Here is a 23,097-nt window from a genome sequence, read left to right on the forward strand (position 1 = left end):
TGAGATCTCTAAAAAATTACTACAAGTCAGATCATCACCTGACAGCATGTACTGGTAGGCATTGTCTGAGATGGAGAAGATGTGTGGAGGGGCCTCAGTTCGTTTCTTTCCTCTATAGGCATTGACGACTTCCTGGTTGTACACTGGTAGCCACTTGTAGGGGTTCACAGTGACACAGAAGAGCCCAGAGTAGGTCTGTAAGAGATTCACAGAAGGTTTAGATTTGCTCATCCAAGATAAAGAGAACATGTGAGTGTTTTAAGACTCGACTCACGTAGATCATCCAGGCTGCGTAACGCTCTTTGAGGTTAAACAGCACAGCGGGCTCATGCAGGAAGGTGAACATCGCCATGTCCTCAATTTTATCAAACTTTGGCGGGTTTTGGGGGTGAACATCATCCTCCTTCACAGTCACTGTCTGTGGATAACACACAAAAATGTTTTGACAGTCACTCTCTACTTCTGTCTACAATCTACAACAATGCAGAGATTAGATCTTACCTTCCCAAATTCAGTGTCAACGGTGACTTTGTCACCGTCTCTACTGGTGATGGTGGCTTTGACGAACTCAACCGCAGGGTCGGTCACAAAGCACTCTTTCTTCATGTCGAAGGGACGAGTTTGGGCCTCCAGACGCTCCCTGTCTGACTTTCGTAAGAACGGAGCAGCTGGCCCGAACTCTGCCATCACATCCACCATCTTTCAATCAGACTGAGAAATAGATGACAAAATGATCTTAACTTTTAAAACTAGTTTACAATTAAAAAATCATTTGTAAAAAAATATAAATTAAATATAATTATTTATGAATGTAAAAATATAAAATATTTGTCATTAATTATTGCATTCAAAAAGAAAATATTGCATAAACATAAATGCATACACACACATAATGTGTTGACCTTTATAAAAGCATGTCTTACCAGATGAAATCCAAACCCAAAATGTCCAAGTCCTTTCAATAAAAAAAGAAACGTCATTAATGAGAAGTCATCTTATTCTATTGTTCAGTCCTCATAAACAATTTGATCTAAATGTTGTATTCTCTTACCTTTAGGTGGCACAATGATGTGAGCTTGCAATATTGTGCTGTAAAGTATCTCTTTATATAGAGGCACAATGACTGTGACGTTGACCATCTGTATTTGGTCCGGCTCTGTGTTTGGGTCACTTGTGTGTGTGTAGCTCTTTTTGGGTGCCTGAAAATGTTTTTGTGTGAGTCATAGTAGTTTAACATGTGGTGTGTGATGGTAGCACTAAAGATTAGATGAGTTACAATAGTTAAGCATGTGGTGTGTGGCGGTAGCGCAAAAGATCAGAAAGGATTTAAGATCACAATGGTGCTATTTTTGTCCCATATTTATATCTTCTTTTTTAAAGATATGAGATAAAGTTTTTCATCTGAAATTTACACCTTCACTTTCGTATTTTGTAGTTAGTTTCATAGGCCAGATTCACAACATGTCTGTTTTTTATGTACGTAAAGCATCATAGAGACTCTTCTATATATAATGTATCTGAACCATAGTTGAACATTCACACAATCCTTTTTAAATAAAATTGCTGAATTGACAGTTAGATTCCAGCTTTTCTAAACCTCTGTGTCATTTTCTGTCCTCAAAGAGAGACAGGCATGCACTGGGAATTCCACAGGTTTATCTTTGTGTTAAAGGATGAAAACAAGGTAACAATGCCTCACAAGCAAGGAAGATTAAAATTGTCAGTAGACAGCTGTAACGGCAACAATGAATATCTGCAATTGTGACCTTTTGTTCTCGCCTAATGCAGAGACAGCTGCAACTCTTGCTTGTTCTTGTTTGTTACTATGACCTTTCTTGATTTCCCAATGCTATATCCTTCATCTGTGTTGTACAGGTTGTGTTAAGTTCATTTGCAGTCATTAAATGTTCATCAAATGTACAGCTTCATTCATGTTCATCCATGTTCACCCCATTCTTTCTTGAAAAAGATTTTCCAGGTTTACAAAGATTCCCAAAACAAATGTGTGAAAAGTATTCTGTAGGATACATCATTTTTATGTTTAGAGAAGTTAATATATTCTGAATACATTACATCAGTGTTACTTTTTCTGTGCATCAGTTAACAGGATGGTGCTTATAATTATTACTTCAGATAGAACATGGCAAGCAGGTCAAACTAACCATCTTAGCCCCAGATCTAAACAGCTCTACAGCGTTTATTCGTTTTTGAGCCGTGTTAGCCATCACTCAAGACCTTTTGTGAGGTTTCTAACCTGTCATGACCTCTCGTCCCTCAGTTATTCTGCACCCTCTCAAAAAGCACCTTACTTAGTCTTAGCAATTGGGCAATCTATTCTTGGCCCCCTCATCCTTTACAGAGCCTCATTCTCAGCTGTCATTTTACCCTTGTTTATCAAATCTCAGGAGCAAGAATGGAAGAAATGGGGGCAACCTTACTTCTAATAAAGTTTGTAATCCTTTTGTAATCCTTGAGCTTTTTTTTGTCACTGGGTGCACTAGAATGGTCTTGCATCTGTTGGGCTAAATAGGATTCCATTGTGTCTCTACTTTCTACTCTTCTGCTTCAGACCATTTATTTAGTTTTGCTACTAAATGTTTTATTTAAAAGCTGGAGTAGGTGTTATTCTCAGGCATTAAACAATGTCACTGATTAAACGCAACAGTGACATTCTTGTTGTAGTTTAATTGAGATACACAGTGGGGTTAAACACAAGCTATATAGTTAATTATAACTAAAACCTTAATGAAAGATTTTCATTACTTGAAATGAACATTATCTGAAAAAAAATGTAAACTTTATTTCAGCTAGTTGGCAGCCAAGGCAACATGTTTCATTTTAATTTAGTTGTTAATTTAGTTAAGTGATGTACTAAAATAAAAATGAATATTTTTTTTTATTTAAAACTTTAACTAACAGGCTTCCTACGCTTCTTGAATGTACTTTAAGTTCTTGAATTTCAAACACATGGATTCCAGGACTGGAAAGTATGTGAAAACAAACATAGGTCCTTGAAAGTGCTTGATTTAAACATGAACTACATTTTGTTAGAGTAGCATGGTGCTATTACAAAAATTGTCCTTTATACGATGCCAAACCCAGAACAAAATAGCGCTACTGATTGGGGAGGAAGCGGGAAAAAACCTGAAAAAAAGCAGCGTGAGCATATAGATCGTGATCACATGCAGTCAACCATGCATGATGAACCCTTGAAAAGCATGGAGCTGTTTAACTAGCTCAGTGACAGGTAAGTGCACATTCAGTGATGCTTGTCTCAGTATTGAGCCATATGAAAATTGGTTTATCAAAGTTCCAACGAATAGCACTTAGTAAACCAGTGTTTAAAAGCACAGCGCTGCTTTGTTTACAGAGGTTTATGGGGATACCAATGTATTTCTGCTGTTCCATTAGGTTTTTGCTAATGTCGAAAATTGCATTTTCAGAGCATCTCATTTTTGTTCAGACTAAAGGGACTGTCACACTAAACTTTTCATTCCATTGACTTTCATTCATACGCATGGGAATGCGTCAGACCGCAAGCGCAAGCTCGTCTGAAAAGTTTTGCATTTCACTGCATTCCGAAGTTCAAGTTTGGTGAACTCTGACCTGCAAATTCGCAATCAAGTGTCTAATTCCCTGATGGAGAGAATGGAGATGTTATGTCGACTGACATTAGGGGTCTCGCTTTATAATAATTTGTTACATTTATATAGCGCTTTTCTCTGCACTCAAATCACTTTACATAGAAGATACTGGGGCGTTAGGACCCCCCTGGTTGCCTCACTAACACCTCTCCCAGCAGCAACCTAGTTTTTCTAGGAGGTCTCCCATCCAGGTACAAACCATGCTCAACCCTGCTTAGCTTCAGTGGGCAACCAGTCTTGGGCTACAGGGTGATATGGTTACCCCAATCACCTCTTGAGTTTTATGAAAATGGCCAATGAAATTGGCTAGTGGAACTTGCATGCCTTGCCACTCGCCCGTACATATGGGAATAAAAAATGGTGGCATGCATCCTCTCATTAGGTTTGTGCTGAAGAGCCAAGACGGTGTCCTGGTCATTTACCGGGGTAGTTCGAGGTTGTGGCAGGAGGGACATAACGAGGGATAACATAGTAACCAAGACGTTCCCTTTCTGTCAGTCACGTTCAATGTTATGTCGACTGACGTTAGGGGTCCCTATGGAAAGCACCACAACCACTGAACTGTGTTACGAGTGTTGGCAATGCAGATGCTGGCAAGCTGTAGCGTGCCTGTTGGCAACTGCCCTCGCTAAGTCGTAACCTACCGAGCGCCCCATGTAAGTCCTCCATGCCTGACGGGATGGAATGATCGGGGCTTACCATGGAGACAGTTGTTAGCACTCAAAGAACTGCACAAGGGTAGTTCCGAGCCGGAGTTGATACATTAACTGCACACAGCTACCGACTTCGCTCTCCGGACAACCAAGGTAATGGCACGGGCCCTCGGCTAGACGATGTCCACCTTGGTAGCCCAGGAACGGCACCTCTGGCTGAACCTTGCAGAGATGCGGGATGCCGACAAAGTGCACTTTCTCGATGCCCCCATCTCGCAAGGCAGCGTCTTAAGCGACACTTACAGTAGGCAGAACCCGGCAGTTCTCGGCAGTCCAAAAGCAGATGGAGGCCATCAAACATCTTGCCCTGGTGTGATACCACCGCCACCGGGCTGGCCCCCAGTCTGCTTGTTGCCAAGGGAATTCCCCCATGGCTTCTACACCTGCTCCAACGGCCCCAAGGAGGACATCACCAAGTCCCACTCCCAACCCCAACACCACCACCCCGCTGCGTGGACATGATTGCCTGGCCCACCTCTGACACGATGGAAGAGCCCATGCTAGGAGCAGCAAAATGAGCCATCCATCACCCCAGAGCCTGGATCTCAAGAGATGTCTGTCCAGGTATGTGAGGGTGTCAGTGATAATTTCTGGTTAGCATCTCAAGAGTGTTGGGTCAAGCGGATGTTCTTTCAAGGTTTTGAGTAAAAAAAAAAAAAAGTGATTTTTTTTTTGTGCCATGTTACTTACAGGATTTTAGTGTTTATCATGAGTACCTCATTAATTCCTTCACTCTGGATTAACATCCTGTCTCTTTTCCTTTAGATGCCAGGTCCATCTCTTGCTATGACGAGGTGGAACATTCCGATCCACACTCTTCCCTGAGATGGAGGCAGTTCATTCTCAGCCCTTTGTTGCCTCAGCTCACCAAAAGGTCAATGACTTGACCCATTGAGCAGGCTATTATTGGAGAATGGGGGGTCTGTTTGTTTGATTTGTCCACTAGAGGTCCCATGATGATTTTGACTGAATTGCTTAGTCATTTCTTCATTATCCCTTGTTCGAGCCAGCTGTATGATGTAGACAGAGAATGCAGGTATTAATATTTTCACAATGTACTCCTATCTTTGTCTATCTACTGTATCTATATCTATCTATATATCTATCTGAATTTGATTGTTCTGCACTAGAATACATTATGCTTCCTTTAGGGAAATTGGCATGACTTTTGACCTCTGCTCTACAAATGTTTATTTTTCCCTCACTCTCTTTCCCTGGTTTTTCAATTCCCCCTCAGCCACACACAAACACTGTGCTCCCTGCAGGAGAACATCCAACACATCTCTGAAGCACAGATGAAGGTAATGCAAAGCAATGATTTTATTTTTTATTTTTAGTTGCTCAGTGTTGTGATTGACAGGATTTTTTTTTTAAATATCATATTGAATAAATACTGAATTTATATTGTTTAATATACTAAAAACAATCACATAATCATAATTTGTGAGAACCATTACAGTTTGTCTCAATTGCTTAGGCACATTTTTCAATGTTTTTCTAAACTGTAAGTGCAACTTCCACAACTGTTTGCTTGAGCATCAGATAAACTATCACATATCTGCAAAATGTAGTTACTCACCTAAAACATTTAATTCATGCTTTAAAACCCAGTTAATGTGTCAGTAATTTGGCCAATGCCACCTAAATAAAAAGTGTTTTTGCCATTGTGTGAGCCACACTGGTCAAAATGTTTAGATGTATTTTCTCCATGGAAAATATTTGTTATAGACAAATTGTATGCGTTTTCTACTTTTTAGTTGACACCATCTGTTTTCTACACTATATAAGAATGTCAGTTTTGTCTAGCTGAATGCTCTTGTGTATCACATTGAGTTTTCTAGATACAGATTTTATCAGTGGGTAAAATTTTACTAGGGAAAGTCAATACTGTAGTATACAAAAAGAAAATGGACATTAGGTGTCCTTTTATACTATGTACTTAGATCAAAAATAAGTACAGTGTACTTATTGTGTTCATTTTGTATTACAAAACACTTTTGCTGTTATTGAGGTGGATATGGGTAAGGTTAGATTTAGTGGTATGGGTAGGTTTAAGGGGTAAGGGAAGGGTCACCAGTGTAATTATACTTTTAACCCTCAGACGGTCCTCGGTCATTTCTGACCGAAGCATTTTCTGTTTTGAATTTCTAAAAATCACAGCTTCATCGGAATGTTATGAAACTTGGTGACTTTTATGGCATTAGGTATGTGAATACAAAAAAACAAATTGAGGTCATGATCCGAGCATGCTAAGTGGTCGTAAAAAAAATAGTAACGATTTTGGTCTTCGGTCGACCGACCCATAGGAAATGAATGGTAAATTGAAAAAATAAAATAAAATTCTTCGAATTTTTGTGTGTACAATCTACAAATCGGCCACAATCCTAAAAAAAAGTACACAGCTGTAAAGGGGTGACACTCTACAACATCAAGAGTGCAAAAAAGACACACCCACCCACACACACACACATACAAACACACTTTTATACACATACACACCAATAAATTTTGATTACAAAAAATCTGTTTAGAATTTTTAAAAATCACAGCTTCATCCGAATGTTACAAAACTTGGTGACTTTTATGGCATTAGTTATGCGAACACACACAAAAAATTAGGTCGTGATCCGAGCATGCTAAGTCGTCGTAGAAAAAATAGTCACACTTGTGGTCTTCGGTCAAAAATGACCCCCATAGAAAATGAATGGGAAATTGACTAAAAATCTAAAAACCAATTTTTAATTTTAATAATTTTAATATTATTTTACATAAAGTGTTATAATTGAATGAATTGCATTTTTTGTTACAAATTCTGTAAAAAAAAAAAAAAAAAGTAAATGTGTTCATAAACAGCTGGGGAATTCACATGCCTCTCGCATAGAGAGCTGTACATGCCATCTAGTGGTTACACCATGGTTCTACGCTTTCTCTCCATACTCTCACCAGATGGTGCTAATCTGCTTAAAACATTTTTTTTTGAAGGCCTAGACTCTATATTAAACTAAAATACTGCATAAAAAAAAAAAAAAAAAAAAAATACATATATATATATATACAGTATCATTTTTTTTATTATTTTCAATGGCAAAAATAGACCATAAATATTGCATAAATATTAATAAATTCAATTAAATTCTCTCAAAATACAAAATTAAAAAGAAAAAATATTATAGAACAAAAATAAATTGCATTGGTTTTACTGGGATGGTTTCATTTTTAGGTGTCCGGTCACTTCTGACCGGGAAGGCCCAGGATGTGACTCCGAAACGAAGACCGTCTGAGGGTTAAATATAGCTGCAAGCTGCAATTAGTGGGGTTCAAGCGTTTATGTCGACCTGTAGGACTGACACCATTAAATATGCATGACAAAAAATACTCTAAAACACACAGAAAAAAAGGCTTAAACAATAATACTTGATACACAATAAGCATGCTTACACACACATTTTGTTGTAGATACAGATATTTGAAATAAATAATTGGTAACAAAATGTTTACTGCAAGTAAAGTGACAGTAGTGGTGGAACGGATCACAAAATTCACGGTTCAGATAATTTGTGACCCTGGACCACAAAACCAGTCACATGGGTTAATTTTTTTATTTATTGAGATTTATACATCATCTGAAAACTGAATAAACAAGGATAGGACAATATTTGGCCGAGATACAGTAAAGTATATACAGTGCTGTGCTGTCACCTTAAGACCGACTACACAGACCAAAAAAACTGACAAACATCCGGTTTCTTTCTCAACTGTTCACTTATGACATAACCGAGAGAATACTTGCAAAGACGGGTATTTAGACATCATTTTGTGTTTATGTGTCCGTTTAAGGGCAAGGAACCGCAAAAGAGGAATCAATTTTCCTAACCCTAACCTAACTTAAATACTTACATTTTAAGCTGGACTACAACATACCCTAGATATCAACTAAAAATGTTTTGATTCTTTATTATTGTTCTGTAACACTTTAAAATGAGGTTGTATTAGTTAACATTACTTAACTATAGCAGTTTACAGTAACATTTAACAATGAAAGCACTTGTAATACATTTATTCATCTTAGTTCATGTCAATTGTAACATTCACTAATACATAATTAAAATCAAAAGTTGTAGGCATATCTTATATTATGTAATGAACTAACATGAACTAACTGAATAGTTGTATCCTAAAAATATTATTTTTCTATGTACATTTTATTTTCTTTATTTTGTTTTTGGGGTTAAATATGACTTTTATCTGTGAGTCTGATTCATTTATTTTGGTTAATAACTGAGAATGTATTTTGATAATATAATTAAGTAGGGGAGAGTGGGGCAAGTTGTCACAAGGGATATATCTCAGTAGCTTTGGGTAACACATGTTAGTAGTGCTATCTATTTTGGTCTCAAAATACAAATTAAGACAAAACAATGTGTAAATTGTGTCCTCCAAACTAAATTTCTAATATCATTCTTTGTAATGGCTTTTGGGTAAATAAGTTAATATAATAGACACTGGCTTACATTGAGATCAAAGTCAGTTGCATAATGGAAAGTTGTACTGTGTTCTCAAGAGTATTTTTCATAAACATATTGAGAGAGTTATACTCTCTCACACAGTCTTTTCTCATTTGTTACTGTTAGTGTAATTACTAACACTTTACAATAAGGTTTAGTTCATTTATGCATTTGTTTATGCATTAGGTAACATGAACTAACAAAGAACAATGGTTTTACAGCATAGGTTAAAGTAAATTTTTGCATATACATTTTTTTTTTTTCAAACATTACACAAGTTAACAATGAAGTAGTGTATTTAAACAAAGCATACATCAACATTTACATAAACTGATCACTTTTTTGTTCATGGTATTTACTGTAATGCATTAACAAATTGTAATAGGTTAACTAGTTCATGTTTTTCCTGAGCAATACCAGTGGAAATGTTAAATAGATTTTTGAAGACTTTATGTGAAAATTGTGAATAAAACCCACACTGAATTAAAGGAATAAAATGTTGTGACATCTTGCCCCATCCTGCTTTACATGGACACCTAGCAAGTATGCTTTATATGAGATTTAATGGTGGTGCTGCTCTCAAGTGGTGGTGACTGACTATTGCACCTCTCACATTCGCAGCATTGTGGAGGTTACTTTAGGTTTAGAATGAAAATATTGCCTACATAATTGATGAGAAAGAGATTCTGCTGAATAGAGCTGAACTGTAAACTCTTAGACTAACGATGATGGCTGTTCACAACAATAATTTATATTGACTGTAATTTAAATCATAATTTACATTCACCATAGAGATGTTATAGTCTGTGTAGACTATTATTATATGGTACTTGAATTTTTCCCTACATTTTACTGCTCTGTCAAAAATGTAATGGCTTTGATGGAGGCATTATAATAGATTCATGTGCACTTTAAATCATAATGTCTTAATTTCATTTTATTCCCTGAGGATGAGCTGTGTCAAAACACACAGTGTAATTGTCAGTGGCTTACAGTTTAAGCTGCATTATGTGGTTTGTATTAGTTTGGTAAAACTGGTAAACACCCTGTTTCTTTGTATGGTTGACCCTACTTCAGATGACAATTTAAGAACATTTTGAGTTTGAATTAGAACTTAGACTAGACAGCCTAGTCTGTGGCACATAGAGTACATTCAGGCAACTGATTTACTGTTGTGTTCAGGATCATGTTGGGATATTGCAATGTCTACACTGTTAAAAAAAAAAAAAAAGACAAAAGAAGATGAGGTATTCGTTTTCATGTCTGCTTTATTCTACGGAACTACAGAAGAGATCGTCACAGCAATCCATGTTTAGAGAGATCCATCTAATATTTTCACTCCTCATCAGCCCCCTTCTGTTAGAAAGGAAAAGGTCAAAAGAATGTTAAAGTTTACCTGATCAAGTTCAAAATGTCTTAAACTCTACACAGCTAATCGACATGGATGGTATTTTTTTTAGGGCTGTCATGAATCCTTGATTCCATTTGAGTACTCGATTTTAAAAGAAATCCTCGAGTGTAATTTACCCGTGTCGATTAACCAGCGAAATATACTGTAAGTGGTGCCTTTCCAAGGATGAGAATCCATGATACAATAATACAATTAGACCGTTTTCTAAGGCTGCATGATGTATTAAAACCCTTTAAAAACTATACTACAGCATAGTTGTTTTGTGAATTTACCAAGGCTGTCATTCAGTTAAATAAATATTTTCCCTGCAGGCTTAATATATATGCGCTTTCAATATTTCAAAATATGCAACCGGGTCATCGCAATTTCAAAATAAAAGTTTATACCCTTGCTCTGAGTTTGGATGTTTTGATGTCCACATATTCGTGTTCAAGAAATTACAGTATAGCATTTCTATCAAAGTACCCAAATATTAAGTAAACATTTAAACCAAATATTTTTGCCTCATTATTATTACTATTATTATTATTATTATTATTATATGTATTTTAAGTACTTTTAAAGGCGTAGGTCTTTTGCTTAGGTCTATTTTTATTACCACAAAAAAAGCAGATTAATCGTCAAAATAATCTACCGATAACTCGGTTTCCAAAATAATTGTTAGTGACAGCCCTAAGGTTTTTTTTTTTTTTTTTTTTTTTACAGTAGCCACATTTTTTAAATAGCAAAATGCATTTTATCGAGTGTAGTTCTTGAAACTACTTGCTATTCATATCTTGACCTATACAAGTCAATGTAACTGTGACCATTTATTTGTGGATTTTCTGAGGTTTTTATTTTTGTGACCAAAATCACTTGTTTTAAGTGCCTACTCTTACCTTGGATCCTGAATCACGGCTCTTGGCTCTCAGCTTGTTGACCTGAGATTCAGCAATATCAGCCCTCTCCTCTGCCTCATCCAGCTCATGCTGCAGCTTACGAAACTTGCCCAGATTGGAATTGGCTTGTTCTTCCTAAAGATTACACAGAATAGGATTTGTGAAAATTAAAAGATACAATTAGTACAGAAGTCATATACTACTGTATGATGGCACCAGTGGGGGAAAATACTCACCGCCTCCTCAGCAGATCTCTTGTAGGATTTGACCTTCAGCTGGAGTTTGTCCACCAGATCCTGCAGGCGAGCCAGATTTTTTCGGTCTTCCTCAGTCTATGCAAATCAAAAATGATTTTAGTATATACAATATACATTTAAATAATGTAAGACAGCACTTTATGTTTTTTAGTTTTTTCAATTAATAACATGATCAAATTAACCAGGTGCAAAATTGTTAGTAGGCAACATTTTTCCTACCTGGTAGGTGAGCTCCTTGATGCGTCTCTCATATTTACGAATCCCCTTGACTGAATCACTGGCCTTTTTCTGTTCCATCTCCACCTCACTTTCCAGCTCTCTCACCTAACAGATGTGTAACAATTTTAGTATAAAAAATTTAAAGTTAAAAGAAGGCATTTAGCAGAAAACACTGTGTATTTGTTCCTAAAAACATCAGCAACTTACCCTGACTTCCAGTTTCTGGACCTGCTTCTTGCCACCCTTCATGGCGATCTGCTCAGCCTCATCCAGACGGTGCTGCAGGTCTTTGATGGTCTGCTCCATGTTCTTCTTCATACGCTCCAGATGAGCACTGGTGTCCTGCTCCTTCTTCAGCTCCTCTGCCATCATGGCAGCATCAGTGATGGCCTTCTTGGCTTTTTCCTCAGCATTCCTGCACTCTTGCACTGCCTCCTCAACCTCAGTCTGAAGCTGAGTATTATCTCCCTCCAGCTTCTTCTTCTGATTCAGCAGGCTGGTGTTCTGAACATAGACAATGTTGACAACCATGTAGTCTCTAGTTTATATTGATACTAAGAATGGGTTTAAAGGTTTCATTTGTCTAATGCAGATGTGTCATACCTGAGAATGCAGGAGCTGAACTCTCTCACTGACATCCAGCAGTTCCTGCTCAGCCAGTTTCCTTCCTCTCTCAGTTTGTTCCACCATGGATCTCAGCTCATCCAGTTCAGCCTGCAGCAGATTGTTGCGTCTCTCCACAATGGCGATGTTCTCTTTGAGATCATCATTACCTCGAAGAGCGTCATCTAGTTGCAGTTGGGCATCCTGTAAAGTACAAGTTTTACAAATGAAAAGACTGAATCTAATCATTATAAAATCTTGATTTGAAGATTCTTCATACTTTGAGATGTCCATGAAGACCCTTGAGTTGTTTCTGGGCTTCTGATGCCTGTCTGTTAGCCTGGCTGAGCTGAATCTCCATCTCATTGAGGTCTCCCTCCATCTTCTTCTTCAGTCTGAGAGCTTCATTCCTGCTGCGAGTCTCTGATTCCAGTGAGCTTTGCAGGGTATCCACCATTCTCTGCTGGTTCCTCTTGGTCTGCTCCATCTCTTCATCTTTCTCTGTCAGCTTACGCTCAATATCAGCCTTTACTTGATTGAACTCCAGCTGAGCTCTAAGTATCTTGCCTTCCTCATGTTCAAGGGAACCCTATGAAGAGTTAAATGGGTGTTTGTTATAATGGAGATTTAAAGTTTTTGTTTAGCCCTGTGTTGTGGGGTGGGAAGTGACCTCCCTTAAAATAATCTGGAATGATCAATTGCTTTAAACAACAGCTTGATTTAAATCAAAGAGTTGTCAAATGAATAAGAACTTTGGGGAAAATGGTTGTTCTTTTACCTCAGCCTCTTCAAGAGCAGTTTGTATCTCTTGTTTCTCCTGCTCCAGTTGTTTTCGTAGTTTCTCCAGCTCATGAATATTCTTCCCACTCTCACCAAGTTGCTCAGTGAGGTCAGAAATTTCCTCTGTGCAATAGAAATAACATGTGAGCTCACAAATACAAGCAATTAAAGTAATGGTTTGGATTTGTGAAAAACACTCTTACCTTGGAGATTCTTGTTCTCCCTCTTCATGCTCTCCAGGTGGTCCAATGACTCCTCATATGAGTTTTTCAATTTAAAGAGTTCAGTGCTCAGAGATCTAGCTTCTTTCTGGGCACTTTCCAGTTCAGTTTGGGACTCCTCATACTTCTGCTTCCACTCAGCCAGGACCTGGTTAAATTTTACAAGGCCAAATGGTCAATGAGAACAGTGCAGTTTGCTGGTATTTTGTTTTGTAGATAAATGGCAAATTTTTCCAGCTAATGACAAAATGTACTTTCTCTCCTTACTTTATCAAAGTTTCTTTGCTTCTTGTCCAGAGCAGCAGCAGCAGCATTGGATCTCTCAACATCCACCATGAGATCTTCAATCTCATTCTGCAGCCTGTGCTTGGTCTTCTCCAAAGAGGAGCATTTAGCATTAACAGCTTCCACAGCTTCTTCTGCATCTTGCAAACGCTGAGCCAGTTTCTTCCTGTAATAATTCAAATACAAAGGATAGTAAACATCAGAATTAGCATTCATTAAACTGTATTTAAACGTGTTTAATAGGCCACAAAGTATAGCAGAAAATTCAGAAAAGTGTAAGACCAAACTCTTTTAACATTTAAATATTGTTTGTTTCTTACTTTGCTTCCTCCAGCTCCTCAGTCCTCTGGATGGCATCAGTTTCATACTTGGTTCTCCACTGAGCCACTTCAGAGTTTGCCTTGGACATACTACGCTGTAGCTCAGCCTTGGCTTCTTGCTCCTCCTCATATTGCTCCCTCAGCAGATCAGCATCATGACGAGCAGACTGAACTGCATGGGCCAGGGCATTCTTAGCCTAAAGACAAACAAATATTTGCGGCCAGTTGTTTATTATTACAATAGTGAATTTTTATGTCTTTAGCAAAAATTTTAGACTTAGAAGGAGATTTTGAAAACCTTGATTTCTTCTTCGAGCTGTCTCTTGAGATCTTCAATTTGCTGAGTGTAGGACTGCTTGCCTCTGGTTAACTGAGACACCAGGGAGTCTTTCTCCTCAAGCTGTCTGGCAAGTTCACCTAAAATGCAATTTTTAAAAACAAAAATTTACTTTTTTCCAAGCATCACTATGGTACAGTTGGTAACATAAGACAATATTTTGTGTTCTTACCATTTTCAGTTTGCAGCTTGGCTTTTTGCATGGTGAAATCATTGATAGTGCGCTGACCTTCCTCAGCCTTGGTTCTGTACTCACTCATCTGGTCTTCCAGAGTTCTGCACATTTTCTCCAGGTTTGTCTTGAGGATAAATTATATCGTAGTTGATTGCTTTATTTAACAACACATAATTTATAGACTCTAAGCATAATTTCTCTCACTCACCTTTGCCTTTGTAAGCTGCTCCATGTTGGAGACCACATCGTCCAGTTCCAGTTTGAGTTCACTCTTCTCTTTCTCCAGCTTCTGCTTCACTCTCTGGAGGTTGTCAATCTGCTCTCCCAGATCAGCCACACTGTCTGCATGTTTCTTCCTCAGTGTAGCCGCAGTGGCCTCATGTTGCAGAGTGGACTCTTCAAGGTCTCTGCGCAGTTTCTGGAACTCAGCTTCACGTTTCTTGTTCATCTCAATCTGGGAAGCAGTGGCTCCACCAGCCTCCTCCAACCTCTCACTGATCTCCTCCAGTTCTCTGGACAGATCAGCTCTCTGTTTCTCAACTTTAGCACGGGCAGCTCTCTCAGCCTCCAGCTCTTCCTCAAGCTCTTCAATTCTGGCCTGGTAATGTGCATAAATTAGAAATTTAGGTTATATATCCAAATGTCTTATTAAGACTTATTAAGACAAAGTTTACCTGCAACTCTTTCAGTTTTTTCTGGAGTTGGGACTCCAAAGCTTGTCCATCTTCAATCTTGCTATTGAGCTGGCTTATTTCAAAGTCCTTTCTGCCAAGTAAACAGGATGACACATGAATGATTACATGAAATTTCAAATTACAATATCAGGTAACACTTTACAATAAGATCCCATTAGTTAACGTTAGATAATGTATTAAACAACATTAACTAACAATAAACAATACATTTGTTACAGTATTTTTTTAAAACTTTGTTAACATTAATTCATAAAAAGAAAACTTTTCTCTGTTATCTTGTTAGCTTGTGAGCTCAGGCCCATTTAATAATATTAACAGTATTAACAATATTACATTTTTATTATGTTAGTAAATGTTTAAATTTACATTAAGTAAGATTAATAAATGCAATTATTTTTCAATATTATTTCATGTTAAATAATATAGTTAACTGAAGTCAAATGGAAATGTATTAACCAAATATTTTCTTTAATATTAAAATTGGATTTTATATTTTATAGTATATAATATATATTACTTCTTTATCCGCTCCTCCATCTGCTGCTTATCATTTTCCAAATCCATCACATTCTCTTGAGTCAACTTCAAGTCCCCCTCAAGTTTTCTTTTAGCTCTCTCAAGATCCATGCGAATTTTCTTTTCTTGTTCCAGAGAACCTTCAAGCTAAATTTCATCCAAAAAAATTATTATGCAATTACTTTATAAAGCTTCTCATTTTAATTCTAGTGTTGTGTTTTCTGGCTCTTACATCATCTACTTGTTGCTCCAGTTTGGTTTTGGCTTTGGTGAGTGTGTTGACTTTGTCTTCCTCACTCTGGAGGTCATCCAGCGTTTGCTGATGGGCCTCCTGAAGTGCTTTCTTCTCCTTGGTCAGCTTAGCGATGATCTCATCCAAAGCTGCCATCTCTTCTGTCAGGTTTTTAACCTGTAGAAAGGTGTCATTGTATCGAGGGACTCTTAACACACAATTCTAACATCACTAACAGGTTCAGTGTTGAAAACTAACCTTGTTCTCAGTGGCATGTTTCTCTTTCTCTACTTTGGCCAGAGTGAGCTCAAGATCATCAATGTCTTTCTTGAGTTCAGAGCATTCATCCTCCAGCTTTCGTTTCTTTGCAGTCAGCTCAGAATTCATTTCCTCTTCATCCTCCAGTCTCTCAGTCAGCTCTTTGAGTTTGGCCTCAAGCTGGATCTTGCTCTTGATCAGACCCTCACATCTCTCCTCAGCATCTGTTAGATTATCTTGCTCCTATCAACATGAGAAAAAAAAGGAAAACTTGTTTTATTTTTTCTGACCTGTGAAAATGTGAAAAGTGCAATGTTGTATTCCCATGTGAACTTACAGACTGCACTGCAAGCTGCAGGTCGTTCTTCTCTTGGAGAAGAGAAACCATCTTTTCCTCAAGCTCCTTTCTGCGGGCTTCAGATTTGGCATAAGCCTCCTTCAACTTGGTGAATTCCTCCTTCATGTTGGCCATTTCTTTCTCAGTCTCTGCACTTTTCAACAGAGGCTTGATCTTGAAGTAGAGCTTCATCCAGGGCCAATTCTTGACACCCATGAAAGCACGTACATTCCACTGGATCACCAACAGAGAATCTCTGTAGATATTAAAAAAGAATATTCAGTCTTGCATTATAAATGTAACTTGGAGAATATGTTAAAGATTGAAAAGCTAAAATCTAACCTTCTTTCCACAATTTTCTGGAACTCAACTCTTGATAGAAAACCACGAGCCCTGGACTGAATTCCAGTTATAATAAGTGCAAGACGGTCATCTCGCATCTCTTCAAGAGTGCCCAGAAGACCAGCCTTAAAAAATACCTAAATAGTAAAGAATTTTGCGTCAAAATGGATGACAATGGAAAAGTGGTATTGGCAGAAGTTAATGTTAATATAATAATACCTTTGTATGTCCTAACTTGTACTGGTTGTGATCGATGTCCAGAGAGCCCAGAAGTTTTTCTGCACCCTTCTTGTTATCAATGAACTGTCCCTCAGGGATAGCAGCAGGATTTAGGATGCGGTATCTACCAAAAAAACAACACACATTAACAGTTATATTATATGTATTTATGTTGTTTCTAGCAAATGATTAAATTTGCAACTTGCAATAACTTGGAGTCGTACATAATTATTTTGTAAGACATAAGTCATTTGGTTTCATACTAACCGTTGTTTGAAATCTCCATACAGGATCCTGTTGGGGAATCCCTTTCTGCAGATCCTGATGCCCTCCAGCACACCGTTACAGCGCAGCTGGTGCATGACCAGAGGATTCTCCATCGCCCCAGGAGTCTTAGTCTCATTGGGGATGAGGCAGCGCACAAAGTGAGGGTGAGTTGACCTCAAGTTGGTCATCAGCTTGTTCAAGTTCTCCTGTTGGTAGACCATAGAGGATTTAGATTTATATGTGATAAAACCTTGTGAGACAAAACAGTGTTACAATATTTCATACCCTATGAAGGGCTGACACCGTCTGGAAGGAAGAACCCTTCTTTTTGCTACCTTTGGCAGCCTTTCCTCCAGAATCCGCAGCTGTGAAATAAATGATTTTTGTTATTATTAAACAGTAAAAGTAGTGCTTATTATATTTTCATGTCACACTTCAGTGCATACTAACCTGATTCAGCACCAGCGTAATTAGCAAACAGAATAGACAACAGCTTAAGAGTTGACTTCTGGAACAACCCTACAACCGTCTCATTGAGAGGGTCCTTGTTCTTCACCAGCCAGTTTGAAATGTTGTAGTCCACAGTACCAGCATAGTGAACGAGGGCAAAATGGGCCTCTGGTCTACCCTTCACAATCCTAGGCTTCTGGAAGTTTGGATTTTTCCCCATATGGTTGTCATAAAGCTTAGCTTTAAATGTTGCATCACTGGCTTTGGGGAACATGCACTCCTCTTCAAGGATGGACATGATACCCATGGGCTACAATGAATTGTAGATCGTGGAAGTCAATATATTAGTTTGCCACAAGAGTTAATACTGAAAATAATTATTTTTCCCCTCACAGTATAATCAGCAACATGATATTCACCCACCTTCTCAATAAGCTCAATGCATGCTGCCAAGTCCATGCCAAAGTCAATAAACTCCCACTCAATGCCCTCCTTCTTGTATTCCTCTTGCTCCAGCACAAACATGTGGTGGTTGAAGAACTGCTGCAACTTCTCATTAGTGAAGTTGATGCACAGCTGCTCAAAGGTGTTGAACTGCAGGTGGAATATATTGTATAATCACAATGGTCAAACAGGTTGCACTTCTTCTTGGATTTGTTCTTAAATAACAATAATAAGTTGATTTCAACTTACATCAAAAATCTCAAATCCAGCAATGTCCAGCACACCAATGAAGTACTGACGAGGCTGTTTGGTGTCCAGGGATTGGTTGATTCTCACAACCATCCAGAGGAACATCTTCTCGTACACTGACTTTGCCAGAGCACCAATAGAGTAGTACACCTAATAAAGAAAAGATTAAATTTAGCAGAATTTGACACATTGCAAACTAGAGAGCGATTTTTCAGATACTTGAAAGATTTTGTTTGTATGTCTTGGAAAGCAAACTATGATGTTGAAAACTGTAATGCCCATTAGATTATTATTTTCATTCGTTACCTGCTGGACATTCTGTCCCTTGGTGACCCACTCATTTCCTACTTTGACTCTTGGGTGACACAAACCCTTGATCAAGTCAGCTGAATTTAGGCCCATTAGGTATGAGACTTTGTCAGCATCTACATGTTAAAAAAAAATACAGAGCTAAGAATATATATACAACATCTCTTAGATTTTTTTCCCTTATGAAACTGAGATTCCAAGTTATACTGACCCTCAGTCCCATCAGCCTCAGCCTGTTCCTCTCTTTGCTTCTGTTTAAACTTCATGTTGCCGTAGTGCATGACGGCGCCAGTCAGCTTGTAGATGCTGTTCTTCTCTTCATGGGTGAAGCCCAACACATCGAACGCTTCCTACAACAAATGTACAGAGCATGTTAAATTTCATGGCAATTGTTTCATATTCTTCTTTTTGGCAAGTACATTAAATGTCTTTCTTTATACTTTTTAAAGAATAGACTGGCCAAGAGAATAAATTATTCTCTTTCAAGTCGTTTTAAATCTGTACGACTTCTTCTGTGGAACACAAAAGTAGAGCATGTTCACGCTGTTCTTTTCCTCACACAATCACATGACTTCAGAAAAACAAGTTTTATGGACCTTTTATGATGCTTTTTTATACTTATTGATATCATTATATGCTATTATTGTACGGAAACCAGCCAAGACATTATCAATTCATGTTCCACAGCAGAAACGCAGTCATACGAGTTGTCAAATGTGCTAATGATCACTAAATTGCAAATGCTGGGTGGACTATTACTTAGAATATTTTATAATGTGGTATCTTCTATTGTAAGCGGCCTATGTTTTAACAAACACCCACATCAGTGGCCATCAGCTCGTCACCATCATCAATAGAAGCCACTTGTGTTTCTCCTTGGGAGATGAAACTGTAGTCATAGGGGTTGTTGGTGATGAGCAGCATCTCTAAGTAGAAATGGCAACATAGATCAGAAAAGATTCTTCTAAATAGAGATGGCAATATTAATTGATATGATAGGTAAGTTTACCAAGCAGTTCTGGTCTTCTTTGGGACAGAATCTGATAGAAGATGTGGTAGTCTCTCTCAGCCTTGAGCTGATAAGTGACACGAGACTTCTCCAGCAGATCTAAATGATTTGATGAATAGATGAATGTCAAAAGAGTTACACATTTCATCAATGTGTGATTTGTTGGAATGTTGTTGGGCAGTACTTACAAGTCTCAATGTCAGCAGAAGATAACTTTCCACTGACGCCAAAATGGATACGGATAAATTTACCCTGTAAATAAAGCAATAAATTATATAATACATGACATGCTCACATAACATATCATGAAAACCAATATAGAATAACAACACCAATGTAAAAACCCCGCTTACAAATCTGGAGGAGTTGTCATTTCTGATGGTCTTGGCATTACCGAAAGCCTCCAGAGCAGGATTACACTGGATGATTTGATCCTCCAGAGTACCCTGAGAATCATATTTTAATAACTAAGTGTGTACAAAATTTGATGTATCTACTTTTCAGTTAACAGCCATGCATATTTTCTGACATTTATGTTGTCTTGTAATGATAATAATAATCCATAGAGAACCTAAGTCACAGTAGTAAAAAATAATGTAAACAAACAAAAACATTTTTGTTTTCTTCATGTAAAAAATGTATTGCAATATGGTACAAGTAAGGGAGTATCAAATTATGACAATTTTAGACTCCAATATTTAATATATGAAAGACATAATTGATTAAGTAATTATTTTTTGTATGCTATGCTATATGGAAGGTATATTCATCCATAATGAGCCATTTTTTAGGAAATTAAGCACCTTTTTCTCCATCGATGGATCCCTCTTGCCAGGCGCTGCTGCAATGCTCGCAAAATACTGGATTACTCTTTTAGTGTTCACAGTCTTTCCAGCACCGGATTCTCCACTTAGAATAAAAATGTATAATTAAAAGACTGATAAAATGCAGCATGAAAAAAAATAGTGGTGAAAGTAAGAATATTATGCTGTGTCATCATATGTATTACGTACGTGATCAGGACAGACTGGTTTTCTCTGTCTGTGAGGGAACAAAATATAAGAAACTTAGCATTTGAAATTGCATTAGAAATTAGATGTCTAAAAAATTACTGCAAGTCAGATCATCACCTGACAGCATGTACTGGTAGGCATTGTCTGAGATGGAGAAGATGTGTGGAGGGGCCTCAGTTCGTTTCTTTCCTCTATAGGCAACAACGACTTCCTGGTTGTACACTGGCAGCCACTTGTAGGGGTTCACAGTGACACAGAAGAGCCCAGAGTAGGTCTGTAAGAGATTCATAGAAGGTTTAGATCTACTCATCCATGATAAAGAGAACGTGTGAGTGTTTTAAGACTCGACTCACGTAGATCATCCAGGCTGCGTAACGCTCTTTGAGGTTAAACAGCACAGCGGGCTCGTGCAGGAAGGTGAACATCGCCATGTCCTCAATTTTATCAAACTTTGGCGGGTTCTGGGGGTGAACATCATCCACCTTCACAGTCACTGTCTGTGGATAACACACAAAAATGTTTTGACAGTCACACTGTATTTCTGTCAACAATCTACAACAATGCAGAGATTAGATCTTACCTTCCCGAATTCAGTGTCAACAGTGACTTTGTCACCATCTCTACTGGTGATGGAGGCTTTGACGTACTCAACCGCAGGGTCGGGCACAAAGCACTCTTTCTTCATGTCGAAGGGGCGAGTTTGGGCCTCCAGACGCTCCTTGTCTGACTTTCGTAAGAATGGGGCAGCTGGCCCGAACTCTGCCATCACAGCATCCCCCATCTTTCAATCAGTCTGAGAAAATATGACAAAATTCTCTTCAATTAAAACTTGTTTATAATTAAAAACTATATTGTAAAAATAATAATAAATTAAATATAATTATTTATAAAAAATAATAATATTTCTAATTATTTCAGGGTCTCCGCGGGGGTCTTAAAAGTATTAAAAGTTGATAAATCAGTTTAGAGAAAATGAAGGCCCTTAAAAAGTATTAACAAGTCTTAAATGCCATTTTCCAAGGTATTAAATTGTGTATCATCTTTTCATTATGTATATTTTCCAGAGAGGTTGTATGCTAAAGTTTGTATGAATTTAATCATTGCGTCGGCGAATAGTGGGATTTTGTGTAGTTTATTTATGGAATCCCGCTAGATGTGACGTCATCTGCCTGAGCGTTCACCGCCTGACTGCACTGCTGCGTGATAGCGTATATGTCTCTCTACCCCTGGTTGTTAACATCGTTGTTAAACCCCTTATCGTACAGAACGTACGTATACACTCAAGTCAGCATATGGTTATCGTGTTTATATTGTTTCACGTTCATGTTAAAGGGACACTAAGTAGGAATTTCCCCCATCTAGTGGTGAAATTGTATTTTGCATTCAAACGAATAATGCTCTCCAGCGCCTCACTTTTTCAAATGCGCGTTGCATCTACGGTAGATGTTATGTACCAAAAAGCTATGACAGGATGTCTTATAATAGCACTTCGAGTTTTTCTTCGGGTGAACAGGTTTGTTATTTAAAACAAACTGAAACTTGAATCAACGAAAAAAGAATGTTACAGTATAAATTACTGACTGTGAAAAACATTAACTATGGTAGTTAGTAGTAATTCCGCCTTTATTCGTTATATTTTTGAAGTACGTGCATTGTTAGATATCATCATCATCCGTGCCTTCTCTAACGTTACTTTACTCAATAGCTGCTATTCATCAAAGAGCCTGTTTAACTTGTAACTATAAATGTTCTACTGTCTATATAATAAAGTACACAACCAAGCAATGAAAAAAAAAAAGCTTGTAATTAAGACCGTAACATTGACTTACCTGTCGAGAAGAAAGCAGGCAACTTCAGGGTCTCTTTTGAAAGCTTTCTCCTGCATTAGCTATCCCGACATTAACCCTTGTTTTTGTAATCTCCGGTCACGTTTCCTTTTACGGTCTATTTTGGACTTTTTCGACGACGAGGACTCATCCTGTGACTCAGCATATGTATGAATGAACGGTGGATAAATAACCGTGCAGTGCAGCCTTTTAAACTTGCCGCGGCAGTGACAAGCGCCTCTCAACTGCTCTGCTCCTCCGCGTCTGCTGGCTTCAGTCACGTGACGCTGGCTCTGAACGAAACGCGTTGTGGAAACGCATTGGCCTTGTACTTTTTGTCCCTCTCTGCTATTATAGTTTTTCAAGATGGCGGAACTACATGGAAGCCTCCGTGGACCTACCCGTCCCATGTATATAAAGATAATAAATTCTTCGTTTACGAGGATTAGTCTGATCATTGGCATAGGTATTTGTACACCATTGAGGGCATATTTATGAATAAAAATATTGATTTTAGATAATAAAATACCTAAAAAGCTACTTATTGTCCCTTTAAGAAAAAAAATATACCCACATGCTTGAG

General features: G+C 37.8%; 2 protein-coding genes across 3 annotated transcripts in view; both read right to left on the reverse strand.

Moving 5' to 3' along the window:
• The window catches only part of LOC311283750 (myosin-7-like), a 40,567-nt gene extending 39,248 nt beyond the window's left edge, over positions 1–1,319 (reverse strand). The window contains exons 1-5 of the mRNA XM_084398422.1: positions 1,052–1,319; positions 924–955; positions 502–711; positions 275–418; positions 39–195 (exon numbers count right to left, since the gene is read on the reverse strand). Coding sequence (XP_084254548.1) covers positions 39–195; positions 275–418; positions 502–699 — 499 coding nt within the window. The 5' untranslated portion in view covers positions 700–711; positions 924–955; positions 1,052–1,319. The remainder of the gene's footprint in view (positions 1–38; positions 196–274; positions 419–501; positions 712–923; positions 956–1,051) is intronic.
• A 7,705-nt stretch (positions 1,320–9,024) lies between these two features.
• Positions 9,025–21,469, reverse strand: LOC311283753 (myosin-7-like; the record flags this gene model as incomplete). 2 transcript variants are annotated; one of them, XM_084398427.1, is made up of 37 exons in its annotated part: positions 9,025–10,218; positions 11,152–11,286; positions 11,388–11,483; positions 11,628–11,732; positions 11,835–12,131; positions 12,231–12,434; positions 12,511–12,819; positions 13,009–13,133; positions 13,214–13,379; positions 13,499–13,682; positions 13,837–14,033; positions 14,135–14,253; positions 14,346–14,472; positions 14,557–14,946; positions 15,023–15,113; positions 15,561–15,706; positions 15,792–15,968; positions 16,050–16,292; positions 16,387–16,642; positions 16,729–16,865; positions 16,948–17,071; positions 17,215–17,420; positions 17,500–17,579; positions 17,677–17,974; positions 18,088–18,258; positions 18,358–18,507; positions 18,664–18,782; positions 18,878–19,016; positions 19,489–19,592; positions 19,676–19,774; positions 19,864–19,927; positions 20,029–20,121; positions 20,479–20,584; positions 20,689–20,716; positions 20,806–20,962; positions 21,042–21,185; positions 21,269–21,469. In XM_084398427.1, 37 exons carry the CDS (start codon positions 21,467–21,469, stop codon positions 10,198–10,200), a joined length of 5,808 nt encoding a protein of 1,935 aa, XP_084254553.1. In that variant the 3' UTR covers positions 9,025–10,197. The 2 variants fall into 2 exon arrangements, with proteins under 2 accessions (XP_084254553.1, XP_084254552.1); XM_084398426.1 differs by having other exon boundaries at positions 17,665–17,974.
• Positions 21,470–23,097: the final 1,628 nt, after the last annotated feature.

This window comes from Rutilus rutilus (genome assembly GCF_951802725.1).
Source record: "Rutilus rutilus genome assembly, chromosome: 24".
NCBI classification, from domain to species: Eukaryota; Metazoa; Chordata; class Actinopteri; order Cypriniformes; family Leuciscidae; genus Rutilus; species Rutilus rutilus.